The sequence below is a fragment of the Branchiostoma lanceolatum genome, chromosome 3 (genome assembly GCF_035083965.1).
Source record: "Branchiostoma lanceolatum isolate klBraLanc5 chromosome 3, klBraLanc5.hap2, whole genome shotgun sequence".
NCBI classification, from domain to species: Eukaryota; Metazoa; Chordata; class Leptocardii; order Amphioxiformes; family Branchiostomatidae; genus Branchiostoma; species Branchiostoma lanceolatum.
Window position 1 is genome coordinate 32837017 of NC_089724.1, and position 19134 is coordinate 32856150.

At 41.8% G+C, this 19134-nt stretch overlaps 1 protein-coding gene across 1 annotated transcript; it reads left to right on the forward strand.

The window, feature by feature from the left end:
- The first annotated feature begins 12 nt into the window (after positions 1-12).
- Positions 13-12855, forward strand: LOC136431482 (TBC1 domain family member 2B-like). Its single transcript, XM_066422873.1, has 11 exons — positions 13-543; positions 2941-3112; positions 3640-4283; positions 5381-5491; positions 5859-6049; positions 6937-7076; positions 8196-8409; positions 9096-9384; positions 9663-9814; positions 11424-11579; positions 12095-12855. The coding sequence occupies exons 1-11, from the start codon at positions 109-111 to the stop codon at positions 12276-12278; spliced, it is 2688 nt and encodes an 895-aa protein (XP_066278970.1). The 5' UTR covers positions 13-108; the 3' UTR covers positions 12279-12855.
- The last annotated feature ends 6279 nt before the right edge of the window (positions 12856-19134 follow it).

Here is a 19134-nt window from a genome sequence, read left to right on the forward strand (position 1 = left end):
TCAGACCAGCTGACTATTTGAGGAAGTAGAAAATGTCCTTCCTGCAACCTTAAAGTAACGGGAAGTTGATCTCAGCTTCCTCAAGCCGTCTTGTGACATCAAGACACCATGGAAGGAACTTTGGTGGACTTGGACGTTCCTGTCTTTTGTCGGAAAGATCCCATCGAGCCTCAAGTCGAGAAAACAACACCAAGAACCGCGGAAGGAACTTTGGTGGACTTGGATTCCACGGAACCTGTTGTTGTTGGACAAGATTCCACCGAAACTGAAGCCTTGAAGACGGAAGTAACGGAACCACTGTCAAAGCTCTGCGGCTATCTGAACAAGAGAGCCGACAGAGGACTGGTCAAAAATTTCAGACAGAGATGGTTCGTCTTCGAACCTAGAAGATGTCGCTTGTACTACTACAAGTCGTCGGAAGATGCGACGGCGCTGGGCTCCATAGACATCGCCGGGGCTTCCTTCTCGTTTGACCAAGGAGAGCAGGAAGGGAGGGCGGGGCAGTTTGAGATCAGCTCCGGTGACAGGACGTTCGTTCTACAGGTAGTTTCTTTTCTTATACCCCAAAGAATCGACGTTCTCCTAGGCAAAATTAAGTATAATAATAATAATAATAATAATATCAGGTGTATTTGCAGCCAGTGCCACAGGCAGGTACCCAATGTGTAGGGTAATGAGGCTGTTTAACGTGTTCGAGGCACCTCCTCGAGCACGGGACCCCCGTTTTACGTCCCTCCCGGAAGACGATTTCGTGGAAAGCTTCGTGAGGCTACAGCAATCCGGACGTCCTTGGTTGGTCTCCCATCCAAGCACTGTCCGGACCGCGCGTTGCTTAACTTCCGAGATCGAGGGATCGGGTGTATCCAACGCGCCACGCGGCCGTAGCATATACATTGGGAAGGCTCTGTGTTAAGCTGGGCTGAGGTTTCCACTTTTGTGGGCGTGGTCTCTAAGTAACAAGCTGAATAGTAAATCAGAAAATTGCCTAAATGTTTCCATTTACAATAGGTAAAGCCAATTATCGAGAAATGATTGGCTGACAGCTCGTTAGAGGCCATGGCCACAAAAGTGGAAACCTCAGCCCAGTTTAACCAAGGAGGTTATATAACCTCCTTGGTTTCACAGAGCCTCTCCAAGTACATTGTATAGGCTGCAGGCATGGCTAAGACTGCGTAGGAGAATGGTAAGTGACTCTGTTCGTCTATCTGTCTGTCTGTGTGTGTGTTTCAAGGTGTTGGCCAACCTTTGAATTCGTAAAAGAAACTGTGGTCCATATGTTACTAAGATTGAGGTTTACATAATCTTACATAAATTATGTAAATCAGAGCATGCTTTCCATAGTTAATGAGAAAATATATTCTATGAAAGCATGAGGGCATGGTAAGTTGTAAAAATATCATATTGAAATGTTGTCATGTTTCAGTAATGGAAAGTAGATTATATATACTTCTTTTTTTTATAGAAAAATTGTTCGAGATCACTTTCACTTTAATTCGCATGAATGAGGTGGTGGTAAGTAGTGAGGAAATGAAACTGAAATTTTGCCAAGTTTCTGGAGTGGGAGGAAGTTGGGAGCAAGATTCTTAGATCACTTTCACATTCACTTAGGAGCACATGCAGTAATTGTAATAGTCCATTGCTAAAATTCCACTCAACTCCACTCATGGTCACCTGCGCCACCCTTTTGTATTCTCCAAGCAGAGGTTTCGGTCGAGGTACTAGTAGGAGTAAAACCCCTGCTTGAAGGAAGAGGAACGTAAAAAATCTCAGACACTCCTACCCCACTCGACCGAAACCTCTACTTGAAGGAAGAGGAACGTAAAAAATCCCGGACACTCCTACCCCACTCGACCGAAACCTCTGCTTGAAGGAATAGGAACGTAAAAGATCCCGGACACTCCTACCCCATTCAACCAAAACCTCTGCTTGAAGGAATAGGAACGTAAAAGATCCCGGACACTCCTACCCCACTCGACCAAAACCTCTGCTTGGAGAATAACCCTAGGGCCTTCTGAACTTTCTCAGCAAGGTCACGATTTGCGACTTGGACAGAAGCAAATCACCCTTTGTTCTTCCATACTCCACATCCAGTAGGAACTTTCCTGCGGAAACCTTTTTCCTAGAACATTTAAGCTTCCCTGTGATTGCTTCTTTGATAGGCGCAACCTTAAACTTTTCAAGACTCAAGGGAACAGATACATCTGTCATCACAATCTAGTTACCTCCTGAATGGAGGTATTGTTTTTGGTGTGTATGCTAGTCACCATCACTGCAGAGCGAGAGGAAGTAAAGGTCAGAATTGGCAGAATTAGTAATTTATCAATCTTGTGTGGACAGCTGGTAGACATTTTCATATTTGTAACTTGTAATGAATTTGTGGTGGAGAGCTCACTGTACAAACCACGGCAAATATTTTCTATTTTTAATCTTCTTTAATTCTAACAAACTTACTCACTGCAAGGCCGTAGGGGGCCACTCATCAAAGCACTGAACTAATTCTTACTGTAGCAGCATCTCTTCGCCCTACTAGTAGGTCAGAAACATCAATGCTGGAGACAAGCATGACTTCACTGACCCAGTAGGAGAAGCAGGGGTTACGAAGGCCGCTCAGGAAATTCCCTACCCCATTTAGGCCAGAATGTTTTGATCCCCTCACACCGGGGCATGCCTCTACTCTTTTTTGAAAGATGTGGTGGGTTCTTTTACGTGCTCAAGGTGTGACTCTCCTCAAACACGGGACCTCCATTTAACGTCCTATCCGAGGGACGTCCCTAACCCTAGATGAGCACCTGAGTGAAGTGAGGAAAGTCGTGTTAAGTGCCTTTCCCAAGGGCACAACGTTGGGGCGTGCGCTCTACCATTTGCGCCACACGACGCCACGTCATTTCAAGATTGACAGTAGGTAATTAACACTGGACCAACATTGAATCTTTTTTTCAGGCGTCCGACCACAGTACCATGATGTTCTGGCTGCAAGAGTTACAGTTGAGGAGACGACACTACAGTCAGCTGCGCACCAGCATGGCACGGACATTCTCCACTTCAGCCATGGCCTCAGCGTCTGTCTTACCGCCAAAGAGCGGCTTACTGAAGCAGCAAGGCACCCCACAAGGTAGCCTGTGTTACGCAATCTCTTGCTGTCATATATATTCTATAAACGTATTGTATATCGTCATACTGTCCAATATATATTCCCACCCAAAATGTCCTTTTGACCTTGCAGAGAGAGCTATTTAGAGCAGTCGTGTCTGTGTGGTGTAGAGGTCTGCGCACTCTGCCTCTCACCACATCTGGTTCAAATTCCGTGGAGCCAGCGGCCCGAGTTCGCCGCCGGGCCTGGACATGACTCGAAAAGATGCGCATCGTCCTATCGGATTGGGACGTAAAGACGGCGGCCCCGTGTATTAGGGAGCTTTAGGGCGTCAAACCTCTGCACGTAAAAGAACCCAACACACTTATCGAGAAGAGTAGGGGTGACCCGGTGTGCTTGGTCAAAAAACGCGAGCCGTGGCGAAACCGCATTGCACTACTACTAGCTACTTGAAAAAGCATTATGCTTCACCTCAATTGAGGATGCCTGCTTTACCTTTTACCTTTTGTTCTAAGAGTTGGTTTCTAATATCTGATCTTCGTTTTTAGCAGAAACATCTGTTCAGTACCAGACCGTACCTCCTTTGGTAACCATCGATGAAACCTCCAGAGGAGTTACAACTGTGAACGCTAACGTCTGCTTACCTTCTGACAACGACACAAAACATTGGTCAGCGGAGACGGAAAACAAGCACGGCGACCATCAAGGTTACACCAAGGTCACGACCTCACAGCCTCCTCCATCTCCAACTAGGTCAGGAGTCAACAGGATGTCTGGCTTTGCCAGCTCCATCAAGAAGAAACTATCGGGCAACAGAGCCGTCAATCAAACTGAGACAGGAAGTGTTCCGCATAGCCAGGAAAACCTTTCAACCCTTCAAGAGAAAGTCGAAACCCTGGAGCAAGAACTGGAAGCAAACCAAAAAGTCATCAAAATTCTCCACGAGCAACTTTCGTCGGCGCAACAGGAAAAGCGATCCAGCGACCATTTTGTGCAGGCGGGTAGCGAGAAGGAAAGACTAGAGCTTGTGCGACAGAGGGACAGACAGTTGGCGGAGGTCCAGAAGCAACTGAACGAGACTAAGATGGAGAGGGAAGACATGCGGTTGGACCTGAAGTTGAGTGAATCGTCCATGCAGGAACTGAAGGAACAACTGCTGATGTTTCAGGAGATGCTGCAGGCCAAGGATCAGGTATCACTGCTCACTTTCAATTTAAAAAACTAATCTTTTAAACTTTCAGAAAAGACTGTCAAACCTTATGTGCTGTTTGCCTTACTTTTGAATATTGATGAGCGGGCCTTATTTGGCATGTGCTTCCCTAATATATACTATAGGACAACACTTAAAAGGCAATTTCTCTGATTGGCTGACAGCTGGTTAGCTTTCTTGCCCTGATCATGACTACTGTGGTCAGGCACTGAAGGTGCGAGAGGGCCTCTTGTCGAAGCTAAGTGCAGTTATAGATGACGTACTAAATATAGTTTCCTTCTTTAGATTTAGGGGACAATTTCTGATGGAATGAAGAATGTAATGTGCTAAGAATGAAAAAGAAAGCAAAACATCTCCAGAAAAAGACTGAGGGTCTGTTTATTGGACATACGAATTACCATTTCATTCAATGGTTAAGCCTAATTCATGTATGTCCTGGGACTGTTGATTGGTCAGGTCATCATCCAGCTGACTCACCAGGTGGACGACCTTGAACATGGCCAGACTGTCCCAACTGGACACTTGGGAGACAACAATGGCCCACAGACCACACAGCAGCAGAACAACCCAGTTAGTACTGCCACCTGGCTAGATGATACTCAGAACCTCAAGGCGAGTTTTGCACGTTTCGCATTTCGTTTGTTTCGCATACTGTAAATGTGTTTAATTATATAAGTTTGCGGTGGTTTCGTGTTTGCGGTCTTCACAATAACCTGTTCACAGGGAACTTGAAACCACTGTGAAAATGCTCATTCTGTCTTCTGCCTGCTTACCACCTTGTTTTAACTGCGAACAACAATTTTCCTTCCCTACCATTATCTCCACTTTCATACGTCTTTAGTATATCTAAGACTGAACCCTAAAACCCAACTGTGTTTCAGCAAGACACTCAACCAGAACAGTTTTCAAAGGCAAAAGACCAACAACAAGGTTTTGTTAGATGTAATTTTAGACGAATTTAAGAGCATTGTAAGTAAGTGCCTAGATATGCATAGAACAGCAATCTAAGATACATCCAAGATTAACAACTGTTTTGAAAAATAATAATTAATAAGCTATCATTTTTCTTTGGCCAACAGGATTCACTAGAAGCATTCCAGACCCAAAACAGGTTCCTGAACAATGAGATCTTGCAGTTGAACTTGTTAAGGAATGATGATGCAACAAGGGAACAGCTTCATTTGGAAAAGGTGCAATACAATTTTTAATTCAATTCGATATTTATTGGCTATTGACTCTTTGTAGAGAGTCCTAATATGTTTTTGTTATGTTTGTTTGGGTTGGTGTGTGTTTGTAGTTGTTTGAATGCACTGTCACACTGTGAGCAGAATGACAGGAATTGAATAGGAAGATGACTGCAAAGGTCAGACTTCCTAGAATGGCAGGAAGCACAGGTCAGAGTTGATAGAACTTAGTGGTCAATCATACTTGACAATCCAGTTTAATGGCTATAAGAATCAAATGATAATCCAGGGAATAATATTTCAGTAGATAATTTTTCACCAGCAAAATGATACCGCATCAGATGGGAATTTTAAAAACATGACTTTTTTCCAGATGTCGGAACTAGAAGCCAGATACTATCAGATCAAGAGTAAGTACCTGCTACTGCTGAACGAGCTGCACACCCCACAGAGGGGAGGGGAGGAGAACAAGACTCAGGAGGTCATCTCACAACTACTGGACGAGGCCATCAACGTGGAGGGCAACGAACCAGTGGAGACGCCCGGGAGGCTGCAGCCTTTAAGGTGGGCCTTTGCTGGGACATTGAATGATAACTTTTTGCACCCTTGAAAAAGCAGTACTAGTAGTCTTCAAACTATTTGAGTACAAGAAAATAGACCTTTCCTAACTACATCTCAAATATGACATCCGCAGCTTTTACGGTAAGGGAAATACCAGTTTATGCATAAACCATGCAAATGAGGTCCTCATTAGCATAATTTATTGTCAGGTGTATTCACCTTTTCTAAACTAAAGGTACCTTCATCTCAAATATGACATCCGTACCATGTACCATGTACAATGTACATATAACTTTCTGCAATACCATAAGTAGAGGTACCACCCCACATCTACTTGGTTTTTGGCAGAAAAAGAAGAACAGGCAAGCAAAAACAGTATATTCCCTCCTGAATATGAATAGACTGTTCACTGTTCCTGACTGTCCATCACAATTAACAGTTATAGCTTTGGGGTCATGTGTGGCAGAAATTGTTTGGCCCAGAGCCCAGAGGTCACGGGTTCAAATCCTGTTGTGTCACCAATCTTGTGCCCTTGGGAAAGGCAGTCTTTACATGACTTTCCTCACTTCACTCAGGTGAAAAGGAGTACCTAGCTCCGGTTAGGGATGTCCCTCAGATAGGATTTAAAATGGAGGTCCCATATTTGGGGAGAACCACACCTCTGGCATGTTAGAGAACCCACCACACTTATCGAAAAGAGTAGTGGTCCTGGTGTGAGTGGATCAAATAGATCTGTCCGGATATGCAGGTTGTACTCATCAGTACAAATGTTGCATGTTACACCATGAATCGCTTTACCGGATATGCAATATAAACAAACAAACAAACCTTGACCAAAATCAAGTTTCTGAACTTTTCTGTGTTTTTAAAGGTTCAATTTTTCATTACAGGGAAGAGAAGTTTGACCGTTATGGGTTCAGCCTGGAAGCAGACCTGGGGGAAGCCAATCCTGTGGTCAGCAGGGCGGGGTCATTAATGAGACGGTCCGAGGAAATCCAGGCCAGGTCCGCAGAGGAGAGTATATCCATTGGTAAGATGATGTTTTTTTATGAGCTTGCTCAGTGCAAGGCAAAGACACTTTTAAGTTCTAGGCACTGAAATACAATTCTGTACTTACAACATGTACATGTATTAGGACCCGATGGTTACTTGAAGGTTATGGGTAACATGAATAGGACTGGGACAGCATCTCTTCTCCATAGGAAAGTCAGATACATCATGACTGAGACAGGTTCGATTAGTAGTGCTGCCGTACTGTGTACTGGTACTGTACCGTAAAAATTGATTCGGTACAGGTCCAAAATACCGGATCATGAAGTACCGGTACTGTACCGTACCAATATAAATACACCAAGTATAGGTGCTTATTTTGTGACTGATCTCCTGACCTCATGCAACACCAAACGTGACCAAAGTGACACCTTGGAACAGCTTAACTAATATGCAACAGATCAGTCAGGCAGGCAGGGAGTTTTGATAGCAAGGCCAAGGGAGTTTGGTGGTAGGAAACCTAGTTATGTTCTCTGAATAAAGATACTGACAAGTTGAAACAGCTTATGTTTATGTCATTGCAGAAGTTCAGAAAAACATATGTTAATTTTTCAAATTGTTCAGGTACAGGTTCAGGTCCGGACCTGTACCTAAACCTCTGTACCGGTACCTGTACCTGTACCTGTACCTGATGTTACGTTTAGGTATGCAGCACTAACAGTGACCTAATAGGAGAATCACTAAAAGATAAAATCTATTTCAAGTGGGTATCTCACCGACCATCTCAAAGACATTCGCAAAGTGCTGCAAAACCGTACCAATTGGCACCAATTTTTTGCCTGAAATCATGAATTCTTTGAAAATAAAAATTGCTCTTTTTGATGAATTGCATTCATTGTACATATACATGTATAAGTTTTAAACACTGCGATTTCAAATGAAATTATCTTACCCGGTACATCTCATTTGAAGCTGAAACTGAGAATGTGACGTTCTGGGCATGGCCATTTTGTTTGTAGACCCAATGTTATACCCAAGTTATACCTTCTCCCAGCTGCTTAACTCTGTAACCAATAGGAAATTTGGACCCAAACGGCTACTTAAGCGTGCTAAATTAAAAGTTAAATTAAAGATTCATAATTATCATTCCCTACTTCAGGTGTGAAATGGGAAAACTACTTTGCTAACATCGGGAATCGTGACCTCATGCGTCTGCCTGAGTTAAAGTCGCTGATTCGCGCCGGCATCCCGTACGAGTACCGTGAGCGTATCTGGAACTGGTGCGTGCGGCTTCGCGTCCAGGACAGCCGGGCTCAGGCCAACAGGGCGGCGCCCAACCAGTCTCATTACCAACACCTGCACATCACCAACAGGTAGGGACGTGTACTTAACCCTCTCCCTGCTGCCTTACTCTGTAACCAATGAACCGAACAGCTACTTTAGGTTTAAGAAATCACTCATTTTAATTGTTCATCCACATTTTCTTGGAAGACTTTGGAAAACCTCTCTCAGAACTCGAAAATTACACTATCTGCAAGGGGTAAGTTTACAATAAAATCACTATGTTTATGATTGGAAAAGAGGCATTGTATAACATAAGTAATCATTTTGCAATTAAGGTCATATATTTGTACTCTCCAAGCAGAGCTAGGGTTTCGGCTGGTTTTTAACGTGTTTTTAGGCGTTTTTGTCGGGCCTTCTACTTTGTCATCGTTTTTGTTGTGCTCCAAACCCAAGGAGCACAACAAAAACGATGACAAAGTAGAAGGCCCGACAAAAACGCCTAAAAACACGTTAAAAACCAGCCGAAACCCTAGCTCTGCTTGGAGAGTAATATATTTGCTCATTTTGTAGCTTCTTTGTATGATTTACAGTATGGTCACCAAATTTTTTTTTTTTTAAACAAACAAAAATTGATGTGTGCATAGATGTCAGCATGGCCTTACTTGTAGTTACAGTAAATCAGACACTCTACTAATCTCCAAGCAGACGTATGGGTAACTGTGTTGTTTTTGGGTCAAAATACTCAAAAACATTGTACACATCCGTTGATCAACAGGGGGAAGTTCAACCCCGCTGGTAAACAGATCGAGCTGGACCTGATGCGAACCCTCCCGCACAACGTGCACTACGCTTCCATGGAGTCCGAGGGAATCCAGAAGCTCCGCAGGGTACTGGTCGCGTACAGCTGGCACAACCCCGCCATTGGCTACTGTCAGGGCCTGAACAGGATTGTGGCCATCGCCCTGTTGTTCATGACGGAGGAAGACGCGTTCTGGTGTCTGGTGGCCATCGTGGAACACATCATGCCCCAGGACTACTTCAGCAAGACTCTAGCAGGCTCTCAGGTACAGATGGTCTCCCATGACAGTTTTTTTTAGGATCGATGTTGCATTCTTTACACACCATTTTTTAAAAAGATTTTATCCTTCATCATATGCATAATGTTGTGATATTTCCCCTAAGACCTAGTATACAGTCATGTACAATATGCATGTGTCATACTTTTCACTGCAGTTGGAAGAAAAAGTGTTTTCATTGAAAAATACTTATACATGGCCTTATTGATATTAGTCAGAATAGCACCTGGATGAAAATAGATCCCTCTCTGAATTTACACACTCAGGTGGATCAGAGGGTTTTTAAAGACCTCCTGAAGGAGAAGTTACCGCACCTGTCCAGTCACCTGGATAACAACAACGTGGACCTGTCCCTCGTCACCTTCAACTGGTTCCTCACCATCTTTGTGGACGGGATACCGACTGACACCATGTTGAGGTTTGTGCATGGGTACAATAATGGATATCAGGGCAGTTCGGCCCATGCCCAGTTAATTCTTATATGTATGACAGTTACTATATGCAATTTACAGATCCAAAATCTGTTAGAAATTATTGAACATAAAGACATTAAAACATAGCAAACACACTGATCTACCACAATTACATCTGAAACATCTCTATAGCTAGCGCCGCTGCATGGCGTGGTATGAATCCGCTGATGACCGCCGGCGCATCGGCAATCAAGATGATTCTCAGTTAAGGTTGCCTTTCTTTGTCAGATAAGTTAAACTTGGAGTTTGTCTTTTTGATACTTATATGTTATTTGGCCAAAACACGTATCGACAATCATCTTTATTTTCAAGAGAGACCGTGTACTTTTGTCAGTAAACTATGTATCTTGGTACTTGACGCGTATCGGCAATCAACATGATTTCCTTGGGCTGAACTGTCCTGGACCTTGGGCCGAACCGTCCTGGACCTGGGGCCGAAACGTCCTGATCTTTGAGGGGCCGAACTGTCCACGGGCCGAAACGTCCGACATTCCAATTACGTCAATTAGTCAAAGTAATGAACAAAATTTCGTCAAAACAGAGAATGTTACTGCCTTCATGAAGATACCTCAGATGTCTATATTTTGGGGTCCCAATGAAGCACATGTACAACATTATCTTCTTGCATAAACTTTTATTTTTGAAAATCTTTTGGTGCTGTTCCAAGTGTTTCAAACAACATGCCTTATGTTCTTATTTTAGGCAAGGGATTTTCAGCTAGTTTTTCTTTCTAACATTGACCCCGTTCATACCAAGCAGCGCAAGTCGCCCGAATCCCCAAATCCGCCGAAGTTGCATTCCTTCACACGAGGGGTGGAACAAGCACGAGTTGTAAAATAGCTACTTCCTCATACACGCTCTTGTTCCGGCGGGATCCGTTAAGTTTCGTCTGTATCCCCACATCCCAAAAGATGGCCATGAGCATGTGTGTCTCTTTGTCATACCAGACGCCAAAATCGCCCGATTCTGCCATATTTCCACGAAATATTTCAACAAGCTAGGAGGTAGGCGAATATCGTATTAAGGCGGCAAATAAGCGGAAATCGAGGCTGACGTCGTATATGACCCCTTGAACCATGTCCGGTTCAATATGCAAAAGTAATGCGCCCGATGCGCATTAAGCCGGCTTTGAGCGTTCATACTAAGCCGGAATGCGGCCAGGTCGGTAGAAATCTACCTCCCGGAGGTAGATTCGCTGCGATGCGCATCGGGCGTTTTCACATGCGAATTGGAGCGTTCATACTAGGCCACAGCAATGCGGCTTTGCTGATTTCAGCGATTCGGGCGACTTGGGCAACTTAGTATGAACGGGGTTATTGTTTCCATTCTTATAATAGATGGTAGTAATTTATTTGATTGCTGTACACTTAATCTTATTAATTGAATCGATATTGATCAGGACTTTGTATATTTTGATTACTGGCTCAAATGTTTTAATTGTGCACCTTTTGATTTTGCCTAGTATACTGATGCATTATCTTAGCAATGCAGGGCACTTATATTTATTGAAATGTGTCATTTCAAGCCTCAGTGTTTTGTGTTTTCTCCAAATAGAATTTGGGATGCCTTCCTTTACGAGGGTTCCAAGGTCCTGTTCCGTTATGCCCTTGCATTCTTCAAAGCCAGTGAAGATGCCATCTTACAACAGAAGGACTACATGTCCATCTTCAAGTTTCTTCGACAGATGCCACAAACTATGGTGGACACAAGGTAGTTTTCTTTCAATCACCTTTTGATATGATTCCAAAAATGTAGACCTAAACTTCGAGCTCATCAATTAATTGTCTTGATGTTTTGTGTTTTCGTGAAGTAAATTACATTGGTTTGGACTGAAATGTGTTATTCTTGGTAGCCTTTCACATAGCCCAGTTTATTTTTCAAGGCTTCAGAGCGACCCTCTCTTCCAGGGTATAATTCTGAAGTAAAATAAGAATAACTTTTGCATTCTTAAACTCCACTTTTGGTAAAATTGAGTGAATTTTTTTCCTATCAAAAATGATGGATAGAATAAAACAAAAATCTTCTTTAGTTATTACGCATAGTTAAAACAGGAAAATGACTTATATATTTGGAAAGAGAAAACTATTAGGCATAATGGACGCAATTGTAAAGAAAATCCTTAATAAATAATATGCAATTTTAACAATAATTTGCTGCACAAGGCGTTATGAATCACTGACAGAATGCGTCAGTTCGGTACTAATTTTTCCTTCTTTCAATGCTAGACGTCTGGCCCAGATTGCGTTCCACGACCTGAACCCGTTCCCAAGGCGGAACATCAACGCTCGGCGCGTGTTCCACAAGGAGAACGTGTGGGCGGAACTCCGGGAGCTGGACGCCATCCGGGAAGACTTCACCAGTTCTTACGAGCAGAGAACGACAGACTTTCTAAGTGATGACGAGAGCTAAAGACAAGTCATAATCCAGACTCCTTGGTACTGTTAAAAGTTTGACTCTTTCTTTAGAATTGACTTTCGAGAGTGGATCTTACCAAGACATACAGATCTGTAAATCTATGTTAATGTCTTCCACTTGCCTTACCATTATAAGTTTATACTACATAAAGATGACAATCTATATATAACTTCTTACCCTGACGCCTGTAGGCCAACGGCCTGTATAACTGTGTATAAATTTTACATTTATTAATTACTGTAACAGTGTAACAGTGTTATAACATACTCATTTATTGCATTTCAACTCTAAAATGTATAGTTAGTGATGAGTATAGAAGATAGAACATAATTTAGTCAGGAACTGTACTGGCCAACCTCAAATTTTCACGCTCCTGAAAAGAGTGAGACTGCGATGGCTTGGCCACGTTGTAAGAATCACTGAACTGGTGTCCTACAGGAGAAAGGGAAGGGGGGCGGGGGGGCAGCAATAACTTGGAGAAGGACAATCGATGGAGACCTTACAGAGATGGGAGGGGGGCGCAATGGACAGCAATCAATGAAAAAACTGTGGAAGACAATGACGGCTCGCCTCAGTGACATGTGGCAATAATGATGATGATGATTAGAGAATAGATACACTGCAATCTTAATTGACACAACAAAAGTACAGCGACTTTCGTAAGGTCTTCTACAACTATACAACAAACAATGGTAATACTAAATGATTAACGTAAGTACAAATATGTTAAAGGTGCCCTAAGCGATTTCAGGGGGTAAAACTTGAAATATTCTGGGGAAAACAATTCTGTTTGGTGAGGTTGAAATTTACATTTACTTTCCTATAGTAGCACATCTGCATCATTATTTCATACTTTGGGCGTTTAAAGATGGCACAGAAGCAAGCCACAAAAGGAGTATTTTATTTATTGGGTCCCCCCAAAAATCAGCCCAGAATCCAGCCGTAACCGTTTTCTGTCGACAATTTTCGGTAACTTCCGGCCGCGTGACGTCACAATGCCCAAGAAATTGAGCCATGACCACGTGATTATTTCTTCGGAAGCGTTCGGGACTTATCGGTCAGAATCGTGCATGTTCGGAAGATTTGAAATGATGGCTGGCCTCCATTTGCTCAGATTTTCAAAGAGTTCCCACCACACAACGACATCACATTTTTGCTCCATGATGGTCGATATGCAATGGGATAGTGTTATCTAAACTTACTATGGATAGAAATCAGAAAAAAAATTGATTTTGAATATATGACTTTCAGCGCCCTAATGTTGCTTAGGTTGCCTTTAATACTTCAACATATCACTTGCACTACTAGTTCTAAGATCTAAACATTCTTTGATATATTTACCTATTTGTACACAGTAAGGGTTGTCTCCTTCTAGAATGTATTTGAATTTATCTATAAAATGGAATGTATCAAATTCTGTTGAGCAAGTGGAAAGAAGGTTGAACAGTTTTGAGCGTTTATAATGATATAACCCTGTATGACAGGTTGTGAAGAATAGAGTGCCATATCTTGTTAGAATGTTGAATCAGATCTATAATATCATCTTTTTTTCTTAAATTTGGATATGATAGTTATGGCTCCTTAAATCTTTTCATACTAAACTAACTTGCTGCTGAGTAAAAATATAGCAGCTGCTTCTTCCAGTATTTAGTTTCTTATCAAAAATGTTAAAACATACTAGGAAAAGTACATCTGACCAGTGTCTTGCCTTGTTGGATATGACAATATTGAATAGTTTTGTGCCACGACAAATCAAATCAAAATGAATGTGTGGAATACGCACTGTTGGTTAGGGATAATTCTCTTCTTGTATTGCAATGTAACAATGTAAATGTATATAATTTCTATATGTTATTGATTTGAAATCACGTTGACATTAAAGATTTTACTGTAAAGGATTGTGCTTAATAAATATGTTTTATCCATACCTTTGACATGGAGTTAGATATGATTATTAAATACACTACACGTAAAACAAGAAAATAAGAAAATATGCTTTAGATACTAGATGGATAAATAAACACAGTATTTGAGTTGGAAAGTATTCACATATTGTCATTACCTGCATTTGAAGAAAGTGGACCAATGGCTGGCCGGAAAGGCCACATCGTGACTTGTTATATAATACAGGCAATAAAACAAGCTTACAAATTCAAGCAAAAATAAAGCTTGTCACTCGTCCGTTATGACTGGAAGTAAGTAGTGAAGAGGTAGAATTAATGTTGTGTAACAAATAGACTAGAGAAAATGTAACATTGCTAAGTGTAAACAGTTTTCAATAGGATTGCAGGAATCAGTATGATGGGTCATTATTTTGGGAGTTGAACACTCAGAGATGCCAAGTTTTGGATAGTTTTAATACACATGTGACTTGTATGTCATTAGTAGTAGGCCTATAGGTAGGCCTGTAGTAGGACTACTGCTTACCGCAAACTACTGCACATTTCTCGTAAACATTGCAAAGCTTTTGATCTACGAATATAGAGGTGCAGTAACAGAAGGGGTACTTTCATTTATGTATTCGAACACAAACAAAAGCTGTTATTTTTGCTGAACACTACTCACACACACACAAACACACACACACACACACACACAAACACACACACACACACACAAACATACATGTCCTGCACACCTGTCAGACACATACACACACCTGTCCTTGGTACTAAACACTATCCACATTAGTGCTGGGTACCGGTACTGTGTACCGGCACTGTACCGTAAAAATTGATTAGGTACAGGTCCAAAATACTGGATCATGAAGTACCGGTACTGTAACGAAATAGATTTACACCAAGTATGTGCTTATTTTGTGACTGATCTCCTAACCTCATGGCCTCATGCAACACCAGACGTGACCAAAGTTACACCTTGGAACAACGTAACTAATATGCAACAGGTCATTAAGGCAGGCCGGGAGTTTTGATATATAGCAAGGCCAAGGGAGTTTGGCGGTAGGAGACCTAGTTATGTTCTTTGAATAAAGATGCTGACAAGTTGAAAACTGTTTATTTATGTTTCTGTCATTATAGACGAAGTTCAGAAAAGCACATGTTAATTTTTCAAACTGTTCAGGTACAGGCACAGGTCCGGACCTGTACCTAAACCTTTGTACCGGTACCTGTACCTGTGCCTGTTTTACGTTTAGGTACGCAGCACTACTAATCCACATACCTGTTACTCGCAACGCGTTGCTAAGGAATCTCTCGCTGCAGAGCAGAGAGATGAAATTTCATCCGACTTTGACAGCGCCGCGGAGCCTGTTTGGCGGCCTTTTCATGAATGTTGCGTTATGTGTACCAGACGGGAATACCATGTAGTCTCGATTTCATTCATTTTCTAGGGGTTTTACAACGATTCTAGTTAGGTTCGTGCTCATATCCGTTATATAGTGAAATCATGAACATGTCAGTGCCGTACTGAGCTACATTTTTGACAAATTTGAATTTCGGGGGAATTGCATTACGCCCTCGATTTTATTTTCAGTGACCAGTACGTCAGAATCTTTCAATCTTCTAGTTTAACTCTTCTAAAAATCTTGTTGGTTTGAAATTTGGACGGGTTTGTAATTTCATTTCTACTGAGGTCACATTCTCAACTGTTTTACACCAAAAATGTTGCAAGGCGTCGGTGTAGTTGGTTTGAGTGCAGTCGACTTTTGGCAAAAGTTGCGGTACCGAAATGCCTGTCCAGTATTGTCAAAGGAAGCCTACAGCAACTTAATGCGTGAAGACGGGCTGATTTCGCAAAGGCTATCTTAGTTTTAAGGTTACTGGTACATAAACATAGCGGTGCGGGTCTGGCGCGCGCGCTCTGGAACGGGCATGGGCGCCGGGGCTGACCCGTTCTTTTTTAGAATCAAAACGACGCCTCTGATAAAGTGGCATTGCGCGATTTAGCAGGAAGCCCATTTCGCACTCGAAATTGATAAAAAAATTATATACCACCTAAAAGTACAGATTTTGATTTATTCTACGCAGTACATTTCTTTTTGTTTTTAAATCGAAAATAGCGTAAAAACTCGAGGGGGATTTGCTCTAAAATCAACTGATTTCAGGTCATACCATCAGAAGGGTACAGGTAACAAATCGGTTCAAAAACTCTATATTAGTGAAATAGAAAACTTGAAAATTATAGATGCGATGAAATATTGAATATACATAGTTGTAAACTCAAGCAACAAGCTTTGTTGTAGGTAGTCCCGAAGCCCGGGGGTCATGGAACGTACAACTGGCTCAAAACGCCGCGCGGTTCGGTATGGTACTTAATCAGAAATTTTGAACTTAGATTTATATGACTTTGGGCTGGTGTATTTACTTAAAACTCGGAATTCATAAACGGGGGACCCCCTAAAACATAATTCTTGTCATAAATGTAAGCCTTGTGAAACGATGATCTGTCCACAGTAGATAATTACAAAAAAGGTCGAACCGGGCGCGTTCTATTCTGGAATCAAAATTATGACATGACCATGTGCGATTTCGGGGGAAATGCATTACGCCCTCGAAATCTATCACAAGTCATATACCACCAGAAACTAGAGAGTTTGCTCTTTTTCACGCACTACATTTCCTGTTGGTTTGAAGTCTACAACTGGATAAAAATAAGGGGAGAACATACACGAAAATAACCTGATTTGGGGGCGTACTGCTGACAAGAAAGTAATAAAATATCGGTTTAGAAATCTATAGGAGTTGAAAACAAAGCTAAAATAGTGTAATTAACTTCAAGTCAAAATGATTTACAGTGATATACTCCCGCAACAAGCTTTCTTGTAAGGGGTGTTGACGCCCGGAGTGATGGAACGGACTACTTTCTCTCGCGGAAGGAAAAGAAAACTGCATAGAACTCTCGGCATGGCGTGCCGGCTGTACTAGTACAGAACACTATCTACGCAAAGGTAAACATAACTGTTCTTGGTGCTGAACGCTATGCACACACAAGCATACCTATCCTCGATACTGAACACTATCCACACACTAACAAACCTGTCATTGATGCCCGTGAACATCATACAGATTTGAATTTGTTACTATTTTGTTTCTGTTCACGGATTCCTGTGAGACGACCCGGAGTCGTACGGATATCCATACTATCGGTCTATATGAAACGTGAGCAATCCGTCTGTCATCTATTTTCGAAGAGTTGAAGGTGTAAAAATATTTTTAAAGAACGTCGGCTGACGTAAAAAAAATAACGCAGTTCTTGCAAGTGATGGTGGTAAATAATTGCAGTTCTATATGGGATTGCTAAGTGTCGCTTTTGATCCATGAGAATGTTCAACGCTCCTAGGCTTTTAGATACTAGTACCAGTAACGCATGTTAGGCGACGCTTTTGAATCATGAAATAGGCGTTTCAACAGACTCCTTTGCATTTTATTTTTTCAATTCTGACACAGATTGTTGATTGCTTGTGAGTTACCGAATTTCCAAAGAAACGCCAATCATGCAGTACTCAGCAAAAATATCTAATTAGGCAAGTTGTCAACACACAAGCAAGGGACCTGTCCTTGGTGCTGAACAATGTTTCCATTAAGACACAACCTTATTAGTATGCAGAACACATAAACAATTGCAACACACCCGATCTTTGCGCTAAACACTACACCTATCTGACAGAGATAACAGTGTTTATTGAAATTGACGATTTTTAAACATTTATATCGGTTTCCATAGGTGTCATTTTTTGTCTGTCTTTCCAAAAAGAAAACGACTACCAATGAAAGCAACCAGTGCATTTTTGTCAAAAAGTCATTTTAGGGAGACCTAGAGATTCATTTTCATGAACACCTATTTGATATCAGATATAGAAATTTTGTGATGTACAAATATAGTATTTCTATCCTGCTCAATTTTCACAAAACATGTATATTTTGTCCTCCTAGCTGACAATTGGTTGAAACGTATGATATTGTAAGGCTAGTGCAATCACAAAAAGAAGACACTTAAATCCCACCCCAGAAAGACAAAAGTACTTTTGGCACCTATGCAAAATGCAATCAATCTAGAGTTAAATCCTCATTAGTTATTCTCTTCCAATATCTGGTACAAAATCGGCCCCTGCAGTTCCAGATACAGCTGCTAGGGGGTCGAAACCTACAGCAAGTACTCTCTGTCCCAATAGCTATCTGCTACCATTCAAACATCATAGCATGTCCATAGGCCAGAACACGAGATGTAAAAGCCGGAATTTCCGCTGCGGTATCGTTAGAAGCCGCTAGGAGGCCCATTGACGTTTGTTTTCCTGGCCCCCGCCTTTCTACCAAATGTAATAAGGATCCAAGTACAGTAGAATCCGCTTAACTGCACCACCCATTTGTCAGCGTTTTTGGTGCAATTATCCGGCTGGTGCAATTATGCGAAATGCCTAGCTGGACCGCACCACCATGGGCGAGGGGGTGTATTGTTAGTCAGAAACACTAGCACAAAGAAAACAGACGAAATTATTCAGTTATTAACTTTATTTATTGACCCTTTGCTGAAAATAAAGAAATAACTACGAACCTGTTTTGATTTTGCATTCTTTCATTTTTCCATGCGATCTACCGCATTACAACACACGTGATGTTACAGGGTATTCTGAAACATCGTCATGACACTCATGGGATAACAGTTTCTGTGTTACATTACGTAGAGTGCAGTTGTCGATTTACGTAAATCATGTACCGCAATGAAACTAGCAATTCAAACTAAAACTTGGTTACTGACATGATTACGGGTGACCCGCCCGGGATCTCCCATACGATTCCTATCAACGTAACTGTCAATGGAGACCGCCTTCTTTTTGTTACTCAGAACAGTTTTAAATATATTGTCGGTATTGCGCCTTTACAACGGCAGGTAT

Coding starts and splice junctions, on each gene's coding strand:
- LOC136431482 (XM_066422873.1), top strand. CDS start 109: ATGGAAGGAACTTTGGTGGACTTGGACGTTCCTGTCTTTTGTCGGAAA. Junction 544..2,940: donor ACAGGACGTTCGTTCTACAG/GTAGTTTCTTTT, acceptor TCTTTTTTTCAG/GCGTCCGACCACAGTACCAT. Junction 3,113..3,639: donor GCAGCAAGGCACCCCACAAG/GTAGCCTGTGTT, acceptor CTTCGTTTTTAG/CAGAAACATCTGTTCAGTAC.